Source organism: Capricornis sumatraensis, chromosome 6 (assembly GCF_032405125.1).
Source record: "Capricornis sumatraensis isolate serow.1 chromosome 6, serow.2, whole genome shotgun sequence".
Classification (NCBI taxonomy): domain Eukaryota; kingdom Metazoa; phylum Chordata; class Mammalia; order Artiodactyla; family Bovidae; genus Capricornis; species Capricornis sumatraensis.
In genome coordinates this window covers 76,447,956-76,473,605 of record NC_091074.1, presented here as the reverse complement: position 1 = coordinate 76,473,605, position 25,650 = coordinate 76,447,956, and the positions used below count along the sequence as shown (strand labels likewise).

The 25,650-nt window shown below is 38.2% G+C and overlaps 1 protein-coding gene across 1 annotated transcript; it reads right to left on the bottom strand.

Moving 5' to 3' along the window:
- ATP6V1B2 (ATPase H+ transporting V1 subunit B2) lies at positions 1-24,724 on the bottom strand. Its single transcript, XM_068973720.1, has 14 exons — positions 24,584-24,724; positions 17,317-17,372; positions 13,162-13,260; positions 11,839-11,932; positions 11,607-11,684; positions 11,040-11,179; positions 10,600-10,701; positions 10,125-10,222; positions 9,378-9,501; positions 7,309-7,459; positions 5,837-5,919; positions 4,489-4,593; positions 3,125-3,254; positions 1-1,298 (listed from the first exon to the last, which is right to left on the bottom strand). The coding sequence occupies exons 1-14, from the start codon at positions 24,717-24,719 to the stop codon at positions 1,159-1,161; spliced, it is 1,536 nt and encodes a 511-aa protein (XP_068829821.1). The 5' UTR covers positions 24,720-24,724; the 3' UTR covers positions 1-1,158.
- Positions 24,725-25,650: the final 926 nt, after the last annotated feature.

Here is a 25,650-nt window from a genome sequence, read left to right as displayed (position 1 = left end):
AGAAGCTGCTATTGCACCCAAGGAACAGAGAACACAAAGAGACCCAACAGTAGACATGTCAGAAGTGCATAGAAGACAGCTCAGGGCTCGCAGCAGGAAGGAGGAGGAATTAAAAGGCTAAAGCTTTTAATGCTGTCACTTGTGCCACAAGATTACCCTGAAAAGGCAAAGAGGTCGAAAAGCAGGACCGAATAGGGGATTTCCCAAAGGCTACTATCTTAACAGAGTTTAAAATATCCATACATTAAATTAAAAAATCCATAAACAGAAGTGCTTTCTCTTCCCCACTTGCCTTTTTAGTATCTGGTCAACATTCTACAAACTTAAAACCACTGCTGGCATGCCCAAATGTAGAAAGGATTTTTTTTTTTTACTTTTAAAAAATTGTACCCCAACTCTTTCCAAGCAACAGTTCTATTAATTATTGTAATGATGATTCTTCTGCATGGAAACCCAGTAAGGATCATGAGGACAGGGCATCTTGCTGCTCAGAGCGATGCCAGCAGGGCAAAAGCAGCATGATTCTGTGTTACTCATAGGGAGGAAGAGCAGTAAGACATGGGGGTTGAAGATAATCCATACCAAAGAGGAAAAGGAAACTCCTTTTCTAATCTATCTATCAGACAGGAAAGAGCAGGGGGGCAGTAAAAACCATCTGCTGAGAGCAGCGGCACAGACCCCAAGGCATACCAAAATCTAAAACCAGCGCTCAGGAAAGCCTCTTGGCTCCGAGAAGTCTCTTTCAGACCCCTCTCTTGTCCCTAGCTCGGAGACCAAAGCACTGTAACTTCAGATAGTGATACTATTGCCAGGGTGGAGAGGCAAGGGCTAAGAGACCCCAATAATGAGGACACTAGGCAGTCGGGTACACCACTATGTACAAATACACACATCGACGAAAAACTCCACCTCCAACTCTCAGCTGCTTCAAAGAAAGCGTTGGAAGGATCCAGGTTTTTCTAAACAGGGGATATTTTAAAGTCTGTTAGCAGTTTAAAACATTGCAACACTGGCACAGTATGTTACCTAGTCTTCGTTTTTAATTACAGGGTAACACAGTAAACTCCAACACAAAGGTGGGGATGGGGGAGTGCAAAAGGAATAGAGAAAATAGAACCAGTACTTCACAAGAGCATCGAGCCAGCGATGAAGTAGCAGCTAATGCTTTGCAGAGTCTCGAGGGTAGAATTCGCTCAGGGTGCTCTGAGGGATCCTCTTCAGCATTTCTTTGGGGAAGATTCGGAGCAGTTGCCAGCCAATGTCCAAAGTCTCATACACAGTGCGGTTTTCATAAGGACCTTACAAAAAATTGAGATCAGATGAGTAAAAGGCCAACTACTGTCAACTTACCAGAGTTATTCAAAATTTACTCTGTTATCGGCCTAGCACTGGGAGCGTGATGCATAAAAAAGAGACACAAATAGCTAGGTCCCCCTGGACTGGATGTGACTGAATGTAGAAATGAGGGTTTAGACGTAAGAATAAGTGAAAAGGGAGAAAGCCACAGGGAGAGACATGCCTTTTTCTGATGACTGGGTGGGCTCTAAATACATTCCACAGAATAATGGAAACTAGAGTCAGGGTTTTATCCAGGGAGTAATGAGAAAACTGTTCCCCAGAAAAAAGAGGCCAACCTGAAAGAGTCTAGTACAGACACATAAAAAGCCTTGAATGCCAATTAAGCTCCTGAATAGGGCAGTGGGTTTCAAAGTCGTTATTGCCATTATTATTTTTAATAGCAGAGTCATCCTTATCCTGCAAATGAATCTCATATTTTGGCTAAGGAGTTAAGAGTTCTTGATCCTTTTTTCTACCAGAATAATTGTTATCCTTTACAGTAAGGTTCTACATATATATATATATATATATATTTTTTTTTTTTTTTAAGAAAACCCAGGAATCATATATGGGGGATTTTTAATGTTAATAAAAACTGTATCAAGTAAACTGAAAACTGCACAAACCCTATGTGCGTAGCTGAAGCATTATTCCAAAATAAACACATCTTTTATAAGTACCAGTGAGGTAAAAAACAGCGTTCATCAGCGTTAGCAGGAGTGGCAGGGGAGAGACCAAACAAAACCGCTCAAAAGCCCTACATTACATATGCTATGTGTTTAAAACCACTACAGACTTTTTAACAGAAGGACAATCAATATAGTTAACAGTAAATTTATTCAGCAGTGGTATAGAGAGCTGGGGAAACTGGTGAAGACACCAGACACGGACGATGAGAGAAGGACTAGACTAGGTCTTCCGACTCAGAGTGGACAGAGATCAGTGTAGCTTCAACATTACCCAGAAACATGTCAAAACAGACTCTCTGGCCCCACCCACATCTACTGAATCAGATCTGCATTTCAACAAGATCCCCAGTAGATTCAAAGCTGTGTTCAATTTTGAGAAATGCTGGCCTAAGTTATATTAGGAACAACAACAAAAAAACAGAACAGGATGTTTTAAAGGAGAACAATGCAAATTAGCCAATATTTAATGATGGAAAATAAATGAAAAAGGTTAAGAATCCCTAATTCCTGAGCCTGGGCTAATGGCACAATGGTCATGTGAGAGGTAGACAGGGAATTAATTGCTAGGCAGGTGGTCAGTTGGGAAAATCCTCTGCTTCTCACTATGCGAAGTCTGAGAAGATAGTGGCATAAACAAAGTTATCCCAGTTAGAGACGTGGCATTAGAGCTTCAGAAAGAGGCTAAAGGCTCATAACAGGAAGTCAGTCAGCGTAGGGGAAAAGCACAGAAGGAAGAGGTAATTAAGCCTTTGGAAACATTAACAATTAAGAAGCAAGAAGATAGGCAATCAGGAAGATGAAGATAGATGGACTGGAAAAGTCTGAAAGCCCCAAAACCAGAGGAGAGCACTGCAAAGAGGTTAAGAAGCAGCAGCAACAAGGGAGGCAGCAGAGCAGAAGCCTGGCTTTAAGAAGGGGAAGAGTAAGACAGGAGCCAATAACTGGGCCAAGAAGTTGAAGGCAGAGGCTGAGAGAACCTCTTCTCTGATCAGAAGGAAAACTGCATGGAGACGAATGTAATTTCTCTCAGACTAGGAAAGAAGTCCTCAAAACTACCTAGGATGCTGTTTACGTTCATGGGAAAACAGTCATCTTACCCTGAGCAATAAAGTTCCTCTCAAACTTCTGCAGAAATTCCAAGTAAAGAAGATCATCTGAGGTAAGGGCTTCCTCTCCAACGACAGCTTTCATGGCTTGCACATCCTTACCAATAGCATAGCACGCATACTGCAGAGACAAAAGCAGAGACAGGTTCCACGAATGGCAACAGTGATCTGGGCTACAGAAGCGTACTGCTGCAGCTACCTTCCCAGGATTTCATACTACTTCCAAACGTAACTCACAAAGTTCATATGCAAGTCAGACTTTATTATACAGTAGTCTCACTCAGAAAGGAGTCTTCAGGGACACAATACACCAGCATTACTAACAATGTACAAAAAAATGCTCTCTCAACATATCAATGAGCTTACATTTTGTAGAGCATTTTCATATAACTTACACTATGGGAGAAGTCCATCTCTAAATTCTATTCAAAAATGTATTTGTGATATTAGTAGGTTTATCATACCAATTTTAAGGTCAAATGCATTTTCCTGTAATTATGCTTGCTATACAATCTCAGGGCTATAGAAATCAAGATTTCACAGAATATATATATATGTACCCCTTAGTGTTCTGGTGATTGCCTACTATGTTAAACAAAAAATAAGGTAGAATATCCTTTCAGAAATACTGTATAATTACTATTAAGATTACTAATAAAAACTTAAAGGCTTTAGGCCTTGATTTTTTAATTTAAAAACTTAATTCATACACTATGGGAGGCAGGTCTCAAGCATGTGGTTCTTTTTTTTCTTGTCTTTAAACTTTATTCGCATCTGAGACTGGAGAGGGGATGGGGTTGGAGGGATCAAGGATCTGAGGAGCAGGTGGGAGGCACTATCTCACTCAAGATACACGAGTCCTGTGTTACACAGCTGTCAGGTGGACGAACTGAGCAGAGAGGGGAAAGATCTCCTCTTTGCTGACAACTGGCAACTCAGGGAGAGACCCTGGGCCCAACGCCAGATGGGAGCAGTGAGCCACACCAAAGGGCCAGCTTCTAAGACCTAAGTAGCTATGTGCTTATTCACTCGATGATGTCCAACTCTCTGTGACCCTTTGGGCTGTAGCCTGCTAGGTTTCTCTGTCCATAGGATTTCCCAGGCAACAACACTGGAGTGGTTTGCCAAAATTTCCTTCTCCAAGGCATGTGATTTTTTATCTTTGTCACGAGCATTTATTTATCCTTATGAGAAAACTACTAGGCTCTAATGAATCCACTGATATTCCACTATTCTATATTATACTCCTGCTTTGATGGGGGAGAAGAAAAGTGATGTGGAAAAAAGACAAGAGGTGTTAAGAAAGCAGAAGGAATGAACGAAGAAAGCATTCATTCTGGAGAGCGCACACGTACCAGCTGGTTAGACACATCGGCGTGATCCTTTCTGGTCATGCCTTCTCCAATAGCAGACTTCATCAACCGGGACAAGGAGGGCAGCACATTAATGGGTGGGTAAATCTTGGGTAAAATGGGAAGGGAGAAAAAATATTTAAGTACAAAATTCAAGCTTTACTGTTAATAAAGGATTGTGAAGCTCATTATTATTATTTAAATTAGATAAAGCTGCTGCATTTGCTTCCTAGATGAGTCCTAATATCTTTTCCTGATAAGGAAGAAATTTTTTAAAGCTTAAGACTTCTTTTGATAAATCAAATCCAAAAAGTAAAATCTACAAAACAGTACAAGATTAAAAAAAACTGAATTTTCAAAATCTGTCTGCAATATCAAACCCAAAATGGTTCTGAACTCTCATAAAATTACACATAAAAAAATTTAACAATTTCATCGAAAAGCTGATTATTAGATGCTGGCACCTATTAAAGAATAACTAAAAGATTCCATTTCTGATTACTCAGCATAGAAAAGAATGATATCTTGCTGCTTGTGACAACATGGGTGGACCTTGAGGGCACTGTGCTAAGCGAAATAAGTCAGAGAGAAAAGATAAAAGAGAAATATGCATAATGTATAAAGGAGAATATGTATAATCTCACATCCATGAGATCTTAAAAAACAAATTGTTGAGCTCACAGAGAACAGACTGGTGGCTGCCTGAGGCAAGGGGTGGGGGTGGGAAAAATGGGTGAGGGGGATGAAAGGGTAAGTGGTGAAGTCAGTTAAGTCACAGGAAGGAACGGTCGGCACGGTGGCTGTGTAAGCTAGTAACGCTGTGTTGCACATTTAAAGGTAGCTAGAAGACTGGATCTCCAAAATTCTCATCATAAGAAAAAAAAACTTTAACCATGTAAGGTGACAGACGTTAACTGGGCTTATTGTGGTGATCATTTTCCGACAAATACAAATATCAAACCATTACACTGTACACCTGTGACTAATGAAATGTTATGTCAATTATACCTCAATTAAAAATAACAATAAAAAGGAAAATAATCTGAAAAATCTATTTTTATATTAGTAACAAAATTGGCGCACCATACCATTTTGGAATAAAGACCCAAAAAGAGTTGAGACAATGGACTCTAAGGCATAATAAGGAAAGTAGAAACTTATTTCTTAATTCTGGCAGTTTTTTCCAAACTAGGATTTTAGTATTACAGAAATGACAGTTTCATAGTCATATTAAAAACAATTCAAGTTGGTATTATCTAAATAAATAATTCCTAAGAGCAAAGTCAGAGACACTAAAGAATAATTGAAGAATAGATGTGTAAGCTTATAGCACTGCACAAGTGTTCAATACCTGTCTGTTGTGTAGCTGTCTGTCCACATAGATCTGCCCCTCTGTAATATATCCAGTCAAGTCAGGGATTGGGTGAGTAATATCTACCAGAGGAAGACATCTGATGTTAGTTACTGTCCATCTCATATAAACAAAACCACAGGAAGTCGATCTGTACTACTTAAAACAGTGCTATATAAAATAATTTTCTGTGATGATGGAAAAATTCTTTATTTGTGCTGTGCAATATGGCAGCCACTGGTCAAATGTGGCCACTGTGACTGAAACACTTAATTTCAAAACTTAATCTGATTTTAATAAAGTTTAGAATTTAAACAACCAAAATGGTTAGAGGTTACCACAATGGCCAGTTTAACTTACTCGGCTGCAGCACAGTCAGATATGTGTTGACGCAAGTTAAATTAGCTACATTCATAAAAAAGCACTATTTCTCCTAGATGCGCTGCCTCTCCCCCAAGTGTAAACAACGTTCCATTTAAACAAAAAGTTCGCTTGCAGGGATTTGACCATTTGATGTATACTGAGACAGCGTTCTTCCATAAATTATCCCAGATGGGTACCCAACGTTTCAACATGGGAAATACAAAGAGGCTCAACAAGTAAAGCAACACTACAGGCAGCACCAAACAGGCCCTACAGAGCAAGGTGTCCCTGGTCTGTTCAACTACGGAGAGTAATCTTGTAGCTACTTCCTTGGAACAAATCATTGTCACGTCTGAGGTAGTACTCAGACTGCCTGGGTTCTAAAGCCACCTCTTCCTATTTGGGACACTTTACCTCCCCGTGCCTCACAGCAGAGCAGACACCTCAAAGTCACCATGAAGATCAAATGAGTCAGTATTTACAACACACTTGAAATAGTGCTCAGTTATAGTTATTACTGTTTCTGAAAATATTCTGTAAAAGTATTAAAAAAAAAACTGAGATAAAGACAAAAAGACACTAACAAAAGGGGAATGCTGAAAGTCTCACCCAGGAGCTCCTGGGCAGCCAGCCAGGCAGGCATCGCACTGTGCACTCACACACATGGTAGAACCAGGTCATCTTTAACAAGCCTTTGCCAATCGTTCCACCTCCAGTCTTGTGGCATTTACTACTTGTGCTCTTTATCTGGCACTTAAGCTAAATTAAATTACTGGTGCACATACATAAAGAAAATATCCAAGTAGAATGAGTAGCTTACAATAAGAAGAGCTCATACGTTTTAAAAAATTTCCTTACATCTGGACCAGTGGACTGCAAATAGCAGACACTAAATACTAGCTACTTAATAAAAATTAAAATCAAAATAAATTTTTTTCTACTAAAGAATAATAATTATAGGAAGTTTTGAAATGAAAAAATTTTATCAGAAACAAATCATTAGGTAAACTCAACTTCTAATACTCTCAAAACGATAGACGATCTTCTCTCTTGAAATTAAAGCCCTTACAATGATCAGGCCTGCTATAATCCAAAGACGCAAAACTTACCATCGTTAGGCATGGTGAGAATAGGAATTTGAGTAATAGAGCCATTTCGACCTTCCACTCGACCAGCGCGTTCATATATTGTGGCTAAATCTGTATACATGTAACCTGGGAAACCTCGTCGACCAGGAACCTCTTCCCTGGCTGCTGAAACCTGACAGTGAGTCAAGGAGAACAGTATCACATACCAGAATATGAGAGCTAACGCTTGGTTAGAACACATTTGTTTGAATAGGCCAAATTACAAAGTCAGAAATATCATCTTGTTCATTTTAAGTATTGTCTCATTAAGAAAAATCTAGCAACAAAATTTCAGACTATTCTACAACAGAAATGTTGACAACTGGGGAACAGAAGCTTTTTGTTAAAATCATTATTGCCATAACAAGAATCTTTGAATAGCTTGCCAGAAGAAAATCTAGCTTGCAATTTCATAAATCAAAGGAAGTCCATTTTAAAACCAAGAAAATATTCTAAGTTCACAAGATTTATTTCATGTTATGTATCCTGCAGATTTATATAAACTCTGAAAAAAATCAAAAGGGAAAAAATAAATATATATACATAAATCACTTGATGCATTTTATGCATGTGTGCTTAGTTGCGTCTGATTCTGCAAACCCATGGACTGTAGCCTGCCAGGCTCCTCTGTCCATGGGATCTCCCAGGCAAGAATGGAGTGAGTTGCCATTTCCTTCTCCAGATATACTTTACATACATCATTTAATCCTCACAAGAACTCTAATGAGGAAGTTAATATTAACCCCAATTCACAACTGGAATCAAGGGCCAGATAATTTCCCTAGATCACTGCACAAGAACAGTAATACAAGGTCTTTCTCTCAGAGACACACACACTAGAATATTTTGTACACATATTAATCCACAACCACTAAGAACCCTAAAGCATGAAGCCCAACTTCTAAGTGCTACTTTGGCACCTCCAAGAGCATGCTCCATCAGAGCTACTCAAACTGTGGCCTGCAGACCAGTTTTTATCAATGTGGCATGCTGCAGTCCATGGGGTCACAGTCATACATAACTTAGCAACTGAACATCAAAGGAGATCATGTAGAAAGCAAGATAAACATATAGAAAACTTAAGTGGCTATTTAACAGAATAGCTGTCTGTTGAATCTAATAATTTTTTTAAAAGGGCTTTTAAATTGTCTTTCTTAAAAATTTTCACTAATACTTATTTTTACTGCCTTTTACGTGAGTATGGATGGATGGATGGGAGAAAAAAAGTCCTTCAATGGAAAAGCACCAAAGCGGAGTGAGATATGGTGACAGATCTTAAGGAATTTTAAGAAGCTAGATATTTATATAGCAAGTCTCTTCAGAAGTCTTTTTCTCTTTTTTACATACTTAAAAGAGCACTTACTCAAAATTTCCTAACTTGCATCAGAACCCGCCCCACACTTCTGGATGCTAGAATCTTATACTGTTCCTAAATACTGAGTTTTCTGAAGGGAAAAAAGTTCTGAAGAGGGTTCCACCAGAGTATAGTCTTTATTTATGTAAATAAATAAAAATTTACGTCACTGAAAATGAAATTCTTGGAACGGGCTAAAAATGGACTGTCTGGACAGAGACAGAACTTCCTGGTAGAGAAGCTGATTGAACAGCTTGCATGATTTACTCTCTTTAAGAATCCGATCTTTTTCTAATATTTATTTAATCGTTCATTCATTGGTGTGTCACATCTTAGTTGCAGCACACGGGCATAGCTGCTCCGTGGCATGTGGGAACCTAGTTCTCTCACCTGGGATCAAACACACGACCCTTGCACTAGAAGGTGGATTCTTAACCATTGGACCACCAGGAAAAGTCCCGAGAACCCAGTCTTAATCAATGGAGATAGTGACAGTATGATAAATAGGCTAATAATTTAAATCTCATTTTCAATCATTTCAACTAGGCTGACAAAAACAGTATTTTCTTTCCTGATTAAGGTGTTACACTAATATATGAATAATGAATTTTTTAAAATGATTAAAAAAAAATGAAAACTTGCAGAGCAACAAGATAACCCTAACAAGATAACCTACTGTAATTAAGAGAAAAATTACCTCTCGAAGTGCTTCAGCATAAGAACTCATGTCTGTTAGGATAACCAATACATGTTTCTCACACTGATAGGCCAGGAACTCGGCCGTGGTTAGAGCCAATCGAGGAGTGATGATTCGCTCAATACTGAAAGGAAACATTAGGTACTATGTCACGCAGACAAAAAGGCCAAAAGCAAGATAAAATGATTCCGGAAATAACAGTACCATCTCCCTTTTAAAGTTTCACACAAACTGACGAAGGTGAAGCAATTACTACTTTAAAATTCTTAAGTAAGGCAGAGTTCTTTTATGTATTTACTCAGTGCTACACAGCTAAGTTGATTATGTTATAAATGCCCCATAATTTCTCAGAACTACATAGTTCTCAAAATTTAGCAAGAAAGGAAGCAAGCGAGAAGGAGAAAGGAGGAAACAACAGGGGCCAGATTTTACAGGTAAAAGGAAAAGGTCATTTACTGCGTATGGGCCATGTGCTAAGTAGCTTATTATCTCATTTAATATCCCCAACTCTGTGAGACAAGTATTATTTATCACATTTTATGAAAGAAGACATTGAACTTCAGAGCTTAAATGACTTGCCCAAAACCAAGTAACATGTAAAAACCAGAGCTGGAATTTACATACATGGTTATCTTATTCCTAGGCCCATGAAGCTTTCATTATAATGTTTTACCTCCCTAGTCTAAGGTAACATTTTTGACCAGAAGCCTGTGTAAACAGAGAGAAACAGCATATTCATTTACTTACGTTGGGTCATTAGCCAAGTTCAAAAACAGGCAGACGTTGTCCATTGAGCCATTTTCCTCAAAGTCAGATTTGAAGAACCGGGCAGTTTCCATGTTTACCTAAATAGCAATGACTTCATCAGTGCTCAGAGACGCAAGATTCTTAGTATTTCTCCCCCTCCCCCCGCCAGCCCCCCAGCATTTATTTCTAATGAAGGCCAAGCTACAGATATGTACTGCTCCTTCTTTTAAAGCTTCAGGTACTCCCAAAACATTCACAAAAGCCAGGAGCGTAAACAGTCAGCTTTGGGCACAAAAAGAATTATTCTTATATTCCAGTCAACTGCTAAATACTAATCCATGGTTTGCCCAAAATACCAAGTTGAAACTTCTCTACCTAGCAATAAATTGAATGATACATGTGTATTTCTCTACACTGTTTTAAGAACATAAGCAATTTTACATTTCATTCTAAAACAGGAAAAGATTATACTTACACCCATAGCAGCAAATACAATCGCAAAATTTTCCTCACTGTAGTCCACTACATCTTTGGATTTTTTTACCAAACCAGCCTGGCGACAGATTTGAGCTGCAATCTGATGGGGAGTATAAAAGGACTGAGTTGAAATCTAAAATAATATTTTCTGTAACAAAATAACCTTTAACCTAAACTTTTGGGAATTAAATCATAAATGAAATTGGGATGTCTTAAAGGTCTTTCCCTAACAAAATTATTCTGCGATTTTTGCAAAGATTTCTAAGAGTAAGGAAGAAGTCAGATATACATGGATAAGAGAGTCAATGGAACTGGATTACATAAATAGTAACATTGGGTATTTACCTTGAAAATCCTTTATCTGGTTTCTCACTAACAGTAAAACATTTGGAGATCCTTTCTTCTTAAATTTCAGATCAAACAGATTCTAGTTCTCACCTCATTGTGCGGTAAGCCAGCAGCAGAGAAGATAGGAATCTTCTGTCCCCGAGCAATACTGTTCATGCCATCTATGGCCGAAATGCCAGTCTGAATCATCTCCTCTGGATAGATTCGACATTGAGGGTTGATTGGCTGGCCTAATGCATTTCCAAAAGAGAATATTTTAATACATCTATATATAAAGACTACAATCATATAAAGCATTTCTTTCTACTCTTAAAAAATGAGTTATTTTTGAAATCTGAGACTTTTTTCCATTAATCTTTTGTAGATTCATAAATTATACAGTGTAGCAAGAGAGAAACCCTAATTTCAAAGCCATTAGGGCTCTACTACTTATATTTCAGATATATCCTAGTAATATTTTACAATATCTTGCAGTATTTGACATAAAAAATTAAGATGAACTCTAGGAAAAATAAAATTACTAAGTAACAAAATAACTAATTAAATATGAAGCATGTTGGTTATCTACTTAAGTATCATAAAAATCATCCTTTCTCTGACAAAGGTATAAGACAGATGCTATCTCCTCTAAACACAAAATCCATTTTATGTCCCTACCCATGATGTCAAGGAAGTCTTCAGCCAGGACAACAGGACCTCTGTCAATGGGTTTTCCTGATCCATTGAATACCCGACCTGTTAAACAATGACAAGACAGTACAGAGAGTACAATGACTCAAATATTCACTTTTTAAACTGTGTTTTTAAACATTCATTGAAAAAAAAACTACATGGAAATATGTTAAAAAGGAAACAGATCTCTGCTCAGAATGAATAATAATATGTTTACCAAGCATATCCTCAGACACTGGCGTTCGGAGAATATCTCCGGTAAACTCACAGGACGTTTTCTTGGCATCTATACCTGAAGTCCCTTCAAATACCTATCAAGAAAGAAAAGTAAACAGAGAGTAAAAGAAATATGATCATAAGTGCTTAAAATTTATTTGCCTCTTAAATGGCCCTTATAAAGTAAAATACATAAATGTATATACTACTTTTAATATCACTAACAAGTGTTCATGGTGGGTGATGAACCAAACTTCCACCTCTTAACCAGGGTCATGCCTGCAGTTCAAACCTATCAAGCAAGCTAAGAATGTGTTTTTTGGGTGGGTTTTTTTTTTTTTTTTACAATTTTAAAGGGTGGTTTTTCTTAAAAAAAAAAAAAGAAGGGAAAGAAAGTGTAAAGACCTTGCAACAGAGGAAACCCTAGATAAAACCTCACAAAGCCTAAAAAAATCTACTATTTGGCCCCTTACAAAAACTCTGCTGACCTCTGCTTTAGATTACTTTTTAGTTGTTGTTTAGTTGCTTAGCTGTGTCTGACTCTGCAGTCCCATGGACTGCAGCACGCCATGCTTCCCTGTCCTTCGCCATCTCCTAGAGCTTGCTCAAACTCATGTCCATTGAGTCAGTGATGCCATCCATACTACTTTTTAGGGCAATATGTTATTCAAGAAAACTGCTACTTTCTATAGTCAGTTAACATTAAAAACTAGACTTATCAGAGACAATTTAAAGTCAAAGACTCAGATCTTGTTTTGGTTTCAACCCACAAGCTGTGAATTCTATTTTTTTGTCTCTTTCCTTCTATGTGATTATCTGCTTCATTTTACTAATTAAAAAAAAAAAGCCATTATACCAGTGGAGCTCTTGGGCTAGAATGCACATAGGTGGCAGACATTTGGTAAGAAACAAGGAAAATTCATTTTCTTCCCTCACAGTCAGTAATCAACCTCTAAAAAAACAGAGGGGTCATATGGTAGAAATACATTCGATATGTACCATTTTATTGTAAAATAGCCTTTGCATTAGACGGTCTTGTGCAACTGCGTGCTAATCTGAGTGTTCTGAAATCTTCAATGGAAGTTAAGCTAAGCTGTGATGTACTAAATGCATTTTCAACTTAAATGGTATTTTCAACTTACTGATGGGTTTATCAAGCTGTCATCCCACAAGTAAGTCAAGGAAGATCTGTATACTTATGCGATAATCACGAGAAAACATAAGATAACTAAAAACCACTACAAATCATAAGAAATGGTGTTTCTTATGCCTTTTTGTGATTAGAAAAATGTTCAACTGGCCAGATTTTTAAAGTAATGCTTACCTGAACCACAGCTTTGGAACCACTAACTTCTAGAACTTGCCCGCTCCTCTTCGTCCCATCAGGTAGTGTTAAGTGCACAATCTCAGCATATCTGGGAAACTAAATAGGAAAAAAACAAAGGCTCAATAAACCGACATTTTAGAAGCCCAAATGCTCTACAGGCTCTGCCACAGCACACACGCTTGTGCAATCCCTACACGTCCCCTGTACATGGAGGTGTATATCAAGAGGCTAAAATATCCTCAGGTAGTTTCAGTCCTTAAAACGCTCATTGTTGGCACACATTCTGACAAACACAGCGAAAGGTACAGAAAGAAGAATCTTGATTCTATGGGAACACAGCAGTTAATTATTTTTTTTCTTCCATGTATATTTTTAAGTTTTCAGACTATAGAAAGATGATAAAACTAACAAATAACTATATTCCCTCTACTCAGCAATGATGCTTGCTTCTGGGCTGTTTAAACACTAATCACCTTGTGCTGTCAGAGAACAGGAATAAAATGCAACCAAACAATAAAATAATTACTCATTATAAACAATGCTAATACACCCCCCTCAATATACACTTCTCCTAACCAGAAGTGCATTCCTCTAGTCCATTTTAATATTCTAAATTGCATATTTCCAAAAATATACCATTAATGTTTCTTTTACCTAAATGGGAACATACTAAACATATCATCTTTTTCCCACTTGCCTGAATATTTTGGGTCTGTCATGATAATATTTAAGATAAAATCAAGTGATGTGACATTTCACCCAGCTGTTCTTCTACCACTGGTGTTCAAGGTTGTTCCAAATTTATACTAGTACAAACATACTTCAATGGACAGTCTCACATATGGGCCTCATGCAAGTGGGCCTAAGTTTGGTATTTAGTTACCTAGTGGCAGGTTACAGGTTGTGTCCATTTCTCTGTGAAATTACTCTGCAAAGGAGTAATCTTTACAATTTCCTAGTAGCATAGAAAAGTATCTTTTCCCTACATCTTTACCAATCTTATATTATCAAACTTTAATTGTTACCATTTTGATAAAATAAAGAATAGTATCTTTCAATTTGCATTTTTCTGATTCTACTAAGCATCTTTTCATGTTCATTGACAATTCTGACTTCACTTCCTGTAACTGGCTTATTAACATATTTTCCTCACTTTTCAACTGAATCTGCTTATTCTAATTTACTTTTAGATAAGTCTCATAGATTCTGAATATTAATCCTTTTCCAAGAATCTGCTCCCAGTCTTTTTAAATTTTATTTATGGTAATCTTAATCGAACAGAAGTTTTTACAATAAAATGACTTATTTTCCTTTATGATTTGCCTCTTTTTTGTAGGTAAACCTTCCAATCTAAAATCACAAATAAAAATGGTCTTCTATATTGTCTTCTGATAGGTTTTTCATGTTTAGGTCTTTAATCCATTTGGATTTATTTCTGGTAAGTAATTGTATTTTTCTCATTTTTCTTTTTTCTATACAGGAAGCCAAATGCCCCAACTCTTATTTACTGAGTAACACAAAATAGCCCCCACTGACTTGTAATGTAGCCTTTATCATTTATCAAGTCAGATTCTCAGGTGTGAGAAGAGCTGGTTTTAGGAATCTCAATTTTGTTCCACTGAAATGCCTGCCCACTCTTGCACCAAATCTTTATTATCTGCTTCTAACTGATTTTGTCACCTGGGGAGAATTCTGAGTCTTTTCATTCATGGGTGTGGAGTCTCCTCTTATTTGAAGTTGACTTTTATGTTTTTCAATGAAGTTTTCTGTAAAAAGTTACTAGTTATTCCAGTAGTTACTCCTGGCATACAAAACACTACTGGTTTCTACAGACTGACCTTCTGTATCCAGCAACACTGTTTAACACCACTGTTTCTAATAGTCCATCCACTGAATGACTTGTGTTTTCTGTTTAATCACAATACCAAGAAATGATGATAGTTGTGCCTTTTCCTTTTTAATCCCTATATCCCCTAATTTCTTTTTCCCACAACACTGATCAGGGTTCAAGCAAAAGGATAAACAAAGATGGAGAGTGGTGGGGACAACGGGCCCCCTCATCTTGTTCCTGACTTAAATGGGAATGTTCCCAGACTTTCCCCTTAAGGATGCTGTTTGTGGTAGGTTATAGTGGATAGCATTTGAGAGGTTTTGAAAGTGTGTTCTATCCCTTATTTCTAAAACCACCTTCTTTTTCTTCTTTTTTTTTAAAGCAGCAAGTAATTTTATCAGATATATTTTTGGTATTTACTGAAAAGAGCATAAGCTTTCTCTAGCTTAATCTATGAATGACCTGAATTATACTGACATTTTCTAATATCAAATCATCTTTGTATTACTAGGATAAATTCTACTTTGTCATAATCCTGTGGACTTTTTAAAATATGCTCTTGCTAATATCCAACGTGAGCATACATTTATGCTCACATTTTGGAATCTGTGCCTGTGAGTGAGAATAGCTACACTGTTTCTTTTCTGATACTACCTTTTGTCTGGTGTGAAAGATGTGCTACCTTCAGAAAGTGAGTTAAACACAGAAGTCTCCATCATCATCTATTCTGATACAATTTGTATAAAATTATCTATTCCTTGATCCTATATATATGCATTATGGCATATATATTCTTACAACTATATAAGCTTTATTTACCAGTTTTTCCTCAGTTGGCGTTATACCCCAAACATTCAATAAAACTTTCTCAGCTTTCTTAAAATTACTTCCTCCAAGATGTTTTCGAAGTCCTTCCCGTTACTGACTCTCACAGTATCTTGTACTTACCCTTCACAGCCCTTAGCAATTAGACATTTACATATTTGTATTGTATATTTTTGGTGCTGAGTTCAACATTTAATATAGTTGAAACATGAATATTTTTAAACTGTTTCAAAGTATATTTACTAATATGCTTCATATTTTTAAAATATAAGCCCCCAATTTTATCTAGTAAGAAGTATGTAAAAAAGAATAAAGGATAAAGAAACAAATAATGTTTTCAATACTTTCTCAAAAAAGAAAAGTGTATGCTCCATCCTTTCACAAAACATTAATGGACATCTGCATGTATGTTGTACAACTTCAGTGCTACATACTGAAGCTCTGAATCAAACTGCATACTAGCATGAAGCCGTGGCCAGGAGCAAGCTACATGCTCAATCTGATTTGCATAGGTACCCTGTCATGCGTAAAAATATTAACTTAAATAAAGCTGAACAGATAATGCACTTTGCACTCTTTTAGGAAATGTCTTTTGATTACTTTCTGCATCTAGAAGGGCCACATGCCAAACGTACTTTCATCATTACTTCTCTCAACAAACTAATAAATGTGTACCTTTCCCCCAATCCACTCTCAACAACAACCAAAGCAGAATTACTGAGCATATTACACAAATTATCTCCTCTGAAGGTATTTTAATCACAGAACTCAGGAGGCTTCACCCAAGGTACTCAATTATAAACTATATTACGTGCCTCTTTTTCTAAGATAATTCTTATTATATAGGTGTGGCTAAAAAAAAATGTAACAAAAGAGTCTTTCAACAAACTGAATAGGTAAAAGCTATTCTTCACTTTATGGTTTTAGCCACTGTTGAGATAACCGGTCGTTTATTCATTAATTGAACACTAGTGTCAGGTCCTCAAAGATAAAGTTTATTGTTTATTCACTTAAAGACCTTAAAATTTAGTAGAGAAGATAAAACAAATATGTAACAAGTAGTTATAATACATGGTAGTCTATGACAAGAGCCGTAAGATACTGTATATCTAATATTCTACAAGTCATAAAACATACAAATATTAGTTATTTCCCTAATAAACCTAGGAGGCAGAATTAAATTTTTAAATTAAAAAATTTTAATTCATTAAAATTTAATTTTAATTAGAATAATTTTAATTTTATTAAAAATTAATTTTAAAAAATTAAAAATTTTGCAGATAAGGGACTCAAGATCACAAACAGAATCCACAATAGATCCAATACTAGAATCCTATCTTCTGACTTCTGCTCTAAAATTCTTATCTCCTATGTAGCAATGACATTCAGACCAAGGCAGGCTTAAAATTTGTAATTTTTAATTACAAAAAATTAGAGTTTTCAGTACTATACTTTTAACTGCATAAATGGTTAGATGATAAGGACAGTGGTATTACCTTAACATGATCTAAGATCACTAGTGGACCATTAACTCCTGATACTGTCTTGTATGCTGGAAAGAAACAGAAACAGTCAGTGCCAGTCAAATATGACAACAGTCTCCATTACTTCTCTGGTATCACCAAAAGTCCTCTACTTTGTCACATCCATTATTATATGGAGCACTCAAACAGTATGAAACTTTTCACTGAATTCATAAAATATGCCCCTATCTGTACAACTTTTCATAATTCCCCTTCATTCAACCCAAACCATGTTCAATTCTTACTATAAATCACACTGCTTCAAGGACCTAGGCTAGGAAAACAAAGGCCAAGAGAGAGAGTTCCTAAGAGTCCACAATTTTATGGGGAGGAGGGGAGTTAAGGGTTCTAACAGAGGTGTTCAGAGGATCTGTGGAGCATGGGGACGACAGTGCAGCTGTTCTTATTTAGAAGAGAAATGGCTTTGTAGAAAAGGTGGCAAGTAGACAGAGAAGGGGAAGGGAACCCTTTTTAAGCAAAAGTGACAAAACTCTTGGAAGAAATCTGAGAAAAAGTAGTCTGTTAAGATGAAAAGCCATCATTAAACGGTACCATAAAAACTGCAAAAAAAGAGCTTATGCAGGGGGATAAAAGGCCAGAGAACATACAAGTATCCTGTAAAAAAAAAAAGTCAAATGTTACTGTCATTGTAGAAGCTTATATTTTCTACTGCAAATTATGCACACAATCAAGCTACCCAAATCCCTCATTTTAGAAAAGATGTAGCCATTGGTGAACCACAACACAGCTCCATACCTGCCAAGTGTAATTAATCGTAATTGTGTAAATCAGAACTCAGGAGAGCAAATCCAACAATGTCAGAATTAACTAAATTTTATAATCAGAAAAGCTGAATAAACAAATGAAATAAATAATTTATAAAAAGCTGTCAATCAGTTGGGAAATTTTCACTTGCATGATTTCTTATGAGGTCTTAGACAGAAATTTCTGCATGAATGTAGATGCCCAGGAACAAGGAAACCATTTAAACAAGCAGTCTGATTACTCAAGGAGCTTCAGAATTTAAAACCACAATTTCTTTAGCCAGGAAGCAAGTGCTCCGGAGAGAGAGCGAGCAAGCACTATCAAGACACCTGTTTTTCATTCTGAGGACATTTAACTCCTGACACAAAATATTTGCTTGAATACATTTATAACTGTAATGATCAACAGAGGTCCCTGCTGCTGCTAAGTCACTTCAGTCGTGTCCTACTCTGTGTGACCCCACAGACGGTAGCCCACCAGGCTCCCCGGTCCCTGGGATTCCCCAGGCAAGAACACTGGAGTGGGTTGCCATTTCCTTCTCCAATGCATGAAAGTGAAAAGTGAAAGTGAAGTCGCTCAGTCATGTCCGACTCTTAGCGACCCCATGGACTGCAGCCTACCAGACTCCTCCATCCATGGGATTTTCCAGGCAAGAGTCATGGAGTGGGTGCCAGTGCCTTCTCCGAACAGAGGTCCCTAAAAGTACTCTATTTTTCCTTTTTCTTCAACTTTAGATAAAAAGGAGTCACAACCTGAATGGATGTCCATGTAAACAAGTTAATCATGCCTCCAAGGTTTTCCCTAATGGCTCAAGGGTCAAGAATACACCTGCAATGTAAGACACATAGGAGGTGTGGGTTTGATCCTTGGGTCAGAAAGATCCCCTGGAGGAAGAAACAGCATTCCACTCCAGTATTCTTGCCTGGGAAATCCCATGGACAGAGGAGGCTGGTGGGCTACAATTCATGGGGTCACAAAGAGTAGGTAGGATATGACTGCACACCTAAGCAAGCAAGCAATTCAAGATTATTAGAAAGATCTCAATTGTTATATTTTCTACTACTTTTACGATAATCCTCCCAACTCACTGAACTAGAGACCAACAATAGCCAGCAAATAACTTTATACAAGAATAAAAATACAAAAGCGCATATCCTAGTATCATTGCATTATTTGTTTTCGTAAGTTCTTTTTTAATTTATGCTTTGCTGTACATCACATTTATGCTTTGCCAGGTAGAGAATATTACACGTTATAACTGACTGCCGCCAACTTGAAAGACAGTTAACATACTACTGATTCATCCTCCCTACTGTTTTAAAACAACCTAATACTCTTAAAAATAATTCCTACCCCTGAAACTTCTTCCTTGTTCTTATTTTATTTTTGGCAGTGTCATCTGGTTTGAGGGATAGTAGTTCCCTGATCGGGGACTGAACCCAGGCCAGGGAGTTAAAAGTGCAGAGTCCTAACCACTGGACCATCAGGGAATTCCCTAATTTTTCTCATTTTTTAAGAATACTTTTGTATATAATTTTGAAAAAAAATTTATTGGCATATAGTTGATTTACAATGTTGTGTTAGTTTCAGATGCACTGCAAAGTGAATCAGTTATACACACAAACACACATTTACTCTTTTTAGATTTTTTTCCTCATTGTTCTCATTTTAAGATTCCAAATATTGATTTTCAATGATTTTCTAAAACTGCTATGTGGATATGCAAGGTGAACTACATTAGAAACAGATTTTCTTAGCACCTGGCTTTTAAAACACTGACTTTTTCAAAAACCTTAACAGTTGGGAACAGGAGGAGAGAGTGGGCCAGTGAAGGGAATTCAGTTTTGAGATTTATAGGCAACTTAAACGCTTCAGGTTCTGAAATTCTCTTTACTTTCTGGAAAAGATTTGCAATTTCTTTGAATTTTTAACCTCGTCAACAATGATCCTTTAGAATCTCATGTTTAAATTCAAGCTCATTCAAAACTATGAAGTTTTGCCAGTCACAAGACAAAAGTATGACCATGAAAAAAAATACACTAATGATTGCTTTTCCTGGAAATAGTGAATCAAGTTGATTGCTACTATAGAAGACAAGATTCTACTTCATCACAGTCTCCGAATTTAAAACAATGTACGTAGCCTTCAAAAAAGCCAAGAACCATTCAAATTGATTAATACCAAAACCGCCGATAATATTCAATAAGTACTTGCCAGGAATTCTTTTTTAATCTCCATAACAGGTCTATGAGTTAATGAATATTATTCCAAGTTTTTTTTTTTTTTCCCAAAAATTAAGTAACTTCCCTAAGGATCTGAACTTACACAGTCCACCTCCAGTCACTTTTTCTTTAACTCTGTGCTACAGCTCAAATTCTAAAACTGAACTGGTCCTTTTCTGTGATCTGGGACACTCTATCATTACTGAAAAATAATCTTTCTCCAATGGAGTCCAAGCATTAGAAATGTTGAAACAGAAAAGGGAGAAACTGATGGAGATGCTTCAGCAATTTGCTCTCACTGGTAAGCACCAGGAGACCACTTCAGATAAAAAGCAGAGTTTAAGCAACATGCTTGATTTAAATTAAAGTTGGATACAAAAGAAACTAACACATGGCACAATCCAAACTAAACAAAACACATTACCAAAACAAACTGCTTCACCCTTAGCAGAGCATCTTCAGATAGGTTACCTTGTTTCAGCTCACAAACACACTGGGAGGCAGGCAAGGCTGACATACATATTCCACACTTCAACTACATCTCTGAGAAACCTGTTACTAAATCAAAGAGAGAGGGCTAAAATTACTTTTGTTTGTTTGTGTCCCCCTTCTCCTAATTCTAAGTTTGTTAACCCTTAGTCTCCAGTGTAATTTAAAAATATTGAGATAAGACAGTTTCTAGCATTGGACTACAAACAGGGAGAAGACAGTTTATATACAAACTATAGCACCTTTCCATAATAATAAAATGGTGGGGTTGGGGGAGGGTGGAAGACAAGCAGAGAAAACAACAACACCACCTTTTATCTCTCAACAGCATTTGCCCAGCTTTTCTCATCATTATTGGGTTTCCCAGGTGGCACGAGTGGTAAAGAACACACCTGCCAATGCAGAAAATGTAACAGATGTAGGTTCGATTCCTGGGTCAGGAAGATTCCCTGGAGGAGAGCACGGCAACTCACTCCAGTATTCTCGCCTGGAGAATCCCAATGGAAAGAGAAGCCTGGTGGGCTACACTCCATAGGGTCGCAAAGAGTCAGACAAAACTGAAGCGACTAAGCACACACGCACACCTCACCATTACTATTAACAGCCCAAACCAAAGACAACTGTTTAGAGTAAAGCTGCCAAAGACATTAAGCTATTCTTCAAAATATCAAAATCCATTCACAAATTACATAAATATGCCTGTGTTTGACAATAATAATGACCACTCTTCTCTTGAAAATTCCAAACAAGAACTTCGGTCTGCATGAAATGATTAGAACTTTTGACAACAAAGCAGATATGGTTACATCTTTGATCCTGAATATTTAGGGAGGTGATAAATATTTAGACAACAACACTTTAAACCCCAAATCTACAAAGGTTTTAAGAAGCACGTACTTGGTCAGATGACATCCTCTTCCTCCTACAGGATACAAGACTGTTCAACAGATCTAACACTACTTAATGATTGTGAAACTTTCAAAGAGAAAATTAAACAACCATTGCACAATATGGATCTAGTCCTTCAGCCTCTACCTTATTAGCAAAACAAAACCAGAACAATCATCATCTATTGTGCAAGAAAAGTAGGGACCCACACCTTGCAGGGGGCAAGGAGAGAGAGGGTCTAGAAAAAGAGCAGGCCAATGATTCCTTTATTGGACTTTTCACTGAGGTTAGGTTTACTTTATGACATAAGAACTGCAAGAGAGGAGGACCTAGGATCTCAAGAAACAGGAGATTAATTCAAAACGTTTAACATCCAAAAGCTCTAAGTGTATTACTGAATCTTGCTCAAAGTGTAAAAGAAAATCAAGCTTTCTTTCCTTGTGACTGGAAATTCAACCACTGTGCTCAAGAGTATTTCAAGTCTGCAGATCTCATTTTCCAGACCTTGTTAACAGCCCCATAATCCCCCAATTTTTCAAAACCAGCATACTATTTGTACAGTGGAACTGCCAATATTCCATTCCTTTATTCAAACAACACACATTAAATAACTATAACTTTTCACTAAGGATGGTAACATCTTTAATTAGAAAAGTGACAAGGTTAATCAATATTTATTCAGAAGTGATTAAAGTGTTAACCAGAACCAAGAATGTAGCAATATAAGAAAAAAATGACATTCAAATGCTGTTAGCTGTTAGCATAAGTATGGTATCATTTGTGCTTTTTAGAATAATCCAGACACAGAAGGAAAACTCCAACCAAGTACCCCAACTCCCTACTCAGGTTCCATCCACATTAAGGATTCAAACACTAAACGATTAGAATAAGGAGCTTAAATGCAAGCTACACAACAATTACAAAACGGAACGCACAGGACTAGGCACTGAGGATACAAAAGGGATTCCTGAACCACAAAGTTTCAGTTTTAAGCACTGTGTTGCAACCTTGTATCTTATCATGGGGCATCTCATCTCCTGAAGTTCTTCAGCCACGCTAAGCACACACAGAATGTCCAGAAATCATACCTCCCTTAAGAGCTCACAACCTTACTCATGGAGTACTCTTTCAACTTCGTTTCAGTTGATACTCTGAATTGAGACTGAGTGAATAATTATATGGAAAAATGACTATTGCCTCTTCTAATCTTTTCCTAGAAGCACCACTATAATGTCTTATCTGTTCTACCCAAAGAACATCAATGCATACAAATGCAATTAGTGAGAGTATCTGTAATTGTTAGGCACAAATGTATTCTTATGAATGCAACTTTTGTCAATTTCTTGAAATATTTACTTCAGCTCACACAAACTCCCAACAGGCATTCTCTAATGCAAATAATTCCCATTATAAAAAGCACATGGGTGGGGGGGGGGCGGGAAAAATTAGAAGTTTGGAATTACAATTGATACACCAGTAGCCAATAGGACATACTGCACAGCACAGGGAACTATATTCAATATCTTGTAATAACCTTTATAATTATAATTTAACATTATAATGGGAAAGAATCTAAAAAGGGAAACACACACATATACACATACATATAACTGAATCATTTTGCTGTACACCTGAAACACAACGTTATAGGTCAACTGTATCTCAAACAAGAAAAAAAGAGCACATCTCAGCAAACCTATGATCAAGCCTTTCCTCCTTCTTCACACTGCAGTGCTGTCACATGACCCAGTGACTGATCAGGATGGGATTAGTCAGGAGGAGAGCGGCCAGACTGAAACCCTTCATCTGAAATTCTTTTTAACCGAAGAGCCACCCACAAATAGGCACTCTGGCAATTAAGCAGTGTTGGGAAACATCAGGTGCTTTCCTGAACTGTAAAGGGTCTACTTTCAGGGCTCATCCCCAATGCCTAAAGAAGGTCTGGTGATACACAATCTCACTGTTTAGTAATCAAGAACCATTTATTTGGAATTGCTGAGGAGTCCATTTAAGCCTGGTTATCAGGATTTTTTCAGAATAACAACATTTTAAACATGGCTCTGCATATGTTTTGCATATATTCGACATATACAGGCAAAACTGCTTGTCTTCCCTAAGACAACCTTGCACTCAAGTTAATGGTAGGAAAAAGGTCCAGCAGGAATGAAGACATCTGAATTTTCCTGCTTTGTCAGTAATTAGGCATCTAAAGCCTGGCATGCCCTGTCTCTCTCAGAACCTTAGGCTTCTCACTGTAAAATGAGAGGCTTAGACTGGGATGACCTGCGGGGTACTTTTCAGGTCTGGCTTTCGCTGGTATCTAGGTGTCCTGCGGGGCTGCCTCTCCACCGAACAACATCTCCCTCTGGCTGCGGGCCTGACCTCCATCCGAGAAAAGCCTGACCACGTCAGCGATGACACTACACCGTCTCCCTCGGCAGGAGCTCAAAACCTGCCCTGAAGTCCACACCCGAGGCAGAGGGATGGGGAGGGGTGTTCCCTCGACCCTTGCAGATCCAAACGAGGCCAGCAGAAGATCAGGACAAGAGCTGCAAGGAGCGGCCTTGCCTCCAGGACAGGAAGCAAGCGCCTGAGCAGGCTCCAGCCTCGGGAAGCTGCACAGGGTAGGGCAACAGACCGGAGCCCACCAACCCAGGAAAAAGTTCCGATGGTGCTCTTCCCCTTAGTCCACCGCTGGCACGGAAATTAAGAGACACTGAAAATCCCCTTCTAGAGAGAGACGCGGAGGTCGGGGTAGAGGGGCGCGAGACCGAAAAACAACCCTCCCCACCCCACCTACCCCTCTGGTTAAGCAGGTGAGTGGGAGCAAGGGGCTAAGAGCAAAGACAGGATTCGTCTTGCTCTCTGATACTTACTGAGACGAGGCTGGGAGAGGTAGTTCCGGCTAACTGCCAGCGCCTGCTCTCGAGACCCCGCCAGGGGCCCGCTGGTGGGTACTGGTAGCTCAGGCGCGGCCCCGTTCACGATCCCCCGCATCGCCCGCAGCGCCATCTTGTCTCCTCCGTCCCGACTGGCCCCGCAGCGGCACCGCGCAGGCGCAGATATAGCTAGGGCGGCCCGCTCCCCGCTCCGCCCATGCGCGCTGTGGAGCCCCCGCCCCGTTGGCTGCGCCCCGCCCGCGGCCTCGTGACTTGAGCTCCGCGTGGGCGGGGCTAAACCAGCAAGTTGGGAGAGGAGCTGACCAGCGTGCTGGGAGGAGGGTTCCCCGACAGGGAGAGGGACCCAAAGAAAGGCAAGATTTAATGGAGAAAGAGAAGAAAAGAGGGAGAGGGAAGAAAGGCAACTTCGTACAAGAAAAACTCAACAGGCATTTCATAACGCTGAATGAAGAGACCTCAAGTTAAAAAAAAAAAACACTTTGAAAACCAATATAAAACCTATTCCATTGAATATTAACATAGAGCACTTTGTGCCATCATTTCTCTCACTTTATTATCTTCCTTTCCAATGTATTCGCTCACTTGACCATTCAAAAGGCATACTGGACTGTTTCAGAGTGTGAAAGACAAGCTGTCATGTATTTGGAAAGGATATTTAAAGGATAGTGTTGGAGGGAGGAAGCCAATTCTGACTTCATGTGGGAAACTTTCTTTGATTTGCTTTTATTATTATAATCACATTCAATGGCTAGCCTGGAGGACCCTGCCCCTCTGCTTGACTGTAAACTAAAGTGCCTTTAGTTCAACTTGCAGAGAGAGTTTGTCCCTGCCCATCTGTGAATAGAAGAGATTAACACACCCCCTTCCAAAGGCTGGCCATTCCCTTGGAGATGTTTTGCAAGACTGAAGATCTTTCGCTTTACTTCACCATTGCATCTCCCTCTCTATTCTGCCTTTTGACTTTAGTAACTCATTGCTTCTTTCTCTCTGATTTATAAAAGACCCCAATAAGATGGTTATTTTGAGGTGCTAGCCTGCTATCT